We start from the raw sequence: 3,056 nt of genomic DNA on the forward strand, positions 1-3,056 counted from the left end.
CTCCTTCTTTCCATCTCAACCTCTTATTTTAATAAATTAGACGATGCATAAATGCATACTCATTTAGTAAAGCTTCATCCAAATTTTTTGCCGATTCATGCAATTTTTGGTAGAAATTGGGCCATTATGTATGTGCAATAGCTTCAATTTTGCAGCACATTTGGCCGTGTTCCGGCGAACAAATTGCTTCATACGGGAAGCTTGATTATGAAGTAATTCATCTAAACATATTTTTATACGAGGTAAATTGTCGGTTCGCTCCAATATTCCTCGCTTGCGAAGATTTGTTACGCTTCGCGCAAAATAGAAAAAAATGATTGTGTAGGTTTATAAGTAGATTTGGGCCACTTATTAATCCAAAAAAACTTGCAAAGAATACATTTTCATACAAAATTTCCGGCGCCAAAATCAAAAATTCACAAAAAATGCATGAGATTTAAATGGTGGCTACCTGAAAGAGGGTTTTGGGGGGAAATTGAATGCGGCCACTCGAAACCGTGGAGCCTCTGTACCAAATTTCATTGCAATCGGGCAAACGGTGTAGATTTGTATAGCAAAGAAGGAACGACAATTACCAACAAACAGGCCTTTCTTTATTATAGATTAAGTAAAACGTGCATTTTTTATTGGTCATGATCTCATTGGGTGAGGGTCATTTATCCTCATCTACTTAGAGATAATCGAATCAAAACAGCTTGCTTCAAAATCTTAGTTGGTGTTCGACTTCGTGGTTTCCACCAAATATTTTATTTTTCAGGTTTCCATTGGTGCTTTTTTTCTTCTTCATGATTCTGTTTAATTAAAAAGACCAAGAAACGTTTTGACTTGATTTTAGTTTCCCCATATTTTATTATTTTTACAAATAATTACATAAGTTTGTTATTTTTTTTTACTCTTTGAATTCATACATTATAAGATATAAGGTTCATAAAACACATTCACAATCGCATGTAAAATTCACACTTCATCACTAAGTATCTACTGTTTTATGAAATGGGATTAGCAACGTGACCTATAAAAACGACATTGCACTTGTGCTTAATAAAGAACAGAAAGGGATGATCGGCAATGAATTCCTGTGGAGCATTCGATGATGTATTGTTTGAAGGAATTTCTTCTCCATCGTCAGCGATCGCAACACTGACTCGATGGATGATCTCGGAGACGTAGAATGATTCATCTGTCACAATACCCGAGACATCAGCTGTTTCCTCCGAGAATAGGTCACGCACGCCCAGCTGCAAAAGAGCTTCGCGCATTCGCGAACCATGATCTATTTTAAAGCGCGGCATTCGGACTTTCACATCTTGACGACGCAGCTGTGCCACGGCATACATAAGATTTATGTTCGGCAGTTGTTCAATGAGTCGTATAATTCCGGTGCGTTGTTCAGGAAGAACAAATACCATTGCAAAGTCATCATCTGCAAAATCCAATTCCAGGATTTGCGCAGAGATTTCCGTGCAATGTGAAAAGCGCAAATTTGTGCGGAGAAACATAAAGTCTACATTTTTGGAGTGGTTGTCGTCAATCCAAAAGGTACACTGATCTTGCTTTGCAAATTTGTGCTCCCATACTGCTCCGAAATGCGCCGCATTGACGAGGACGATGCTATCACTTGAAGCATCAAAATCCAGGCCGCGCCTAATGCATTCTTTTACATTTTGATGCGTTTTCTCAGCCACCCACTTATTTACAGACTCCACAGTGGCGCAGCTTTTCTCACGATTGCTAAAACTCTGAATGCTTATATCAAAATTACGGCGAGCATCGCTGGGGAATTGCTCATCCATTTGTGCTGGCTCTCTGATAAGCAACTTGTTAGCCACGGCAATTGATACAGTGTCACGGTAACTGGAATTAAGATCACGAAAATTTACCGCAATCCCCGTAAGATTTTGACCACTGTACATTAAAGCAGTGAACAATTCCTCGCTCGTCTTGCCGCGCGATCCGTAAAGCGTAGCTGTGAGAAGGTTTTGGAGAAAGAATGGAGCAATAACTATGTTTTCATCTGCTTTGCCACTAGCACAGATCTGAAAAAAATGTGATATGTAGGTACAGTATTTTTTCAACGTTCATTATTGTCGATAAATTAAGAACACATAAAAGCTAGTGGCGGCACAAATGTTTTTTATTTCTCATATTTTTTTGGGAATCAATATCCAAAGAATAAAAATTTTAAATTATTTGTATATAAGCGGTTCTTTTCAATTAGGAATCTCACACACATAAGCACAAAAATGTCAAATTTGTTACAATTTCAAATGATAAATTTATTTTTCATGCAAAGGCAATCTTCATATGAAATACTATAACAAAGTCTGCGCATTATTCCCATAATTTCCTTTTTCTATTTTGTGAAAATTTCTGTTAACAAAAATTAGCGATTAACAAAGATTTTCTTTCTGACGGTCATTTCTTGAAAACAAAGACAGCACAAAGAACACATACCCGGTACAATTGCGTAGCGAATTCATTGAGTTTCATGAGAAATTGCAGTTTTTCTGTCATTTTTATAGACAATTTTCCTTCTTGCACCAGAACAATTTATTATGTAAATGATTTTCACTAAATATACTTGACTATATATTAATTGCAGGAAACAGAGTGAAAATTTTCTTCAAATTTTCATAGCAAATAAGAATTGCTGAACTCCTCCAATGATGGAGCACGATTGAGAGCAAGATTTCCACAGTTGGGACACAGAAAATTTATTTATAATTCCAACTCAGTGGCTCTTTCTTCGCCAATTAATAACGACAAGTGGATGACGTAGTTTTCGGACAACGCTAAGAACATCTCTCACTCTAGGCAGATCACCAGAATTTTACAACTCGAACTGGGTTTATTATGTTGTCTCCAAAGCGTAGAAATAGCAACCAGAGTGATAAAATTGTAGATAAGACTAGGACATAACAAAAATTCATGTGAATCACCTGCAGAAAAACTCATAGAACTTGTGGCAAGAAAATCTTATTTATGTTGTATTCTTATAATAAGAACACAAGTAACAAAAAATCTGTTGCAAAGACTTTATATTGTTTTTTTTAAGT

The 3,056-nt window shown here is 36.3% G+C and overlaps 1 protein-coding gene across 1 annotated transcript; it reads right to left on the reverse strand.

The window, feature by feature from the left end:
* Nucleotides 1–818: 818 nt before the first annotated feature.
* Nucleotides 819–2,740, reverse strand: LOC129793401 (leukocyte elastase inhibitor A-like). Its single transcript, XM_055833398.1, has 2 exons — nucleotides 2,455–2,740; nucleotides 819–2,036 (listed from the first exon to the last, which is right to left on the reverse strand). The coding sequence occupies exons 1-2, from the start codon at nucleotides 2,512–2,514 to the stop codon at nucleotides 987–989; spliced, it is 1,110 nt and encodes a 369-aa protein (XP_055689373.1). The 5' UTR covers nucleotides 2,515–2,740; the 3' UTR covers nucleotides 819–986.
* Nucleotides 2,741–3,056: the final 316 nt, after the last annotated feature.

This window comes from Lutzomyia longipalpis, chromosome 3 (assembly GCF_024334085.1).
Source record: "Lutzomyia longipalpis isolate SR_M1_2022 chromosome 3, ASM2433408v1".
Classification (NCBI taxonomy): Eukaryota; Metazoa; Arthropoda; class Insecta; order Diptera; family Psychodidae; genus Lutzomyia; species Lutzomyia longipalpis.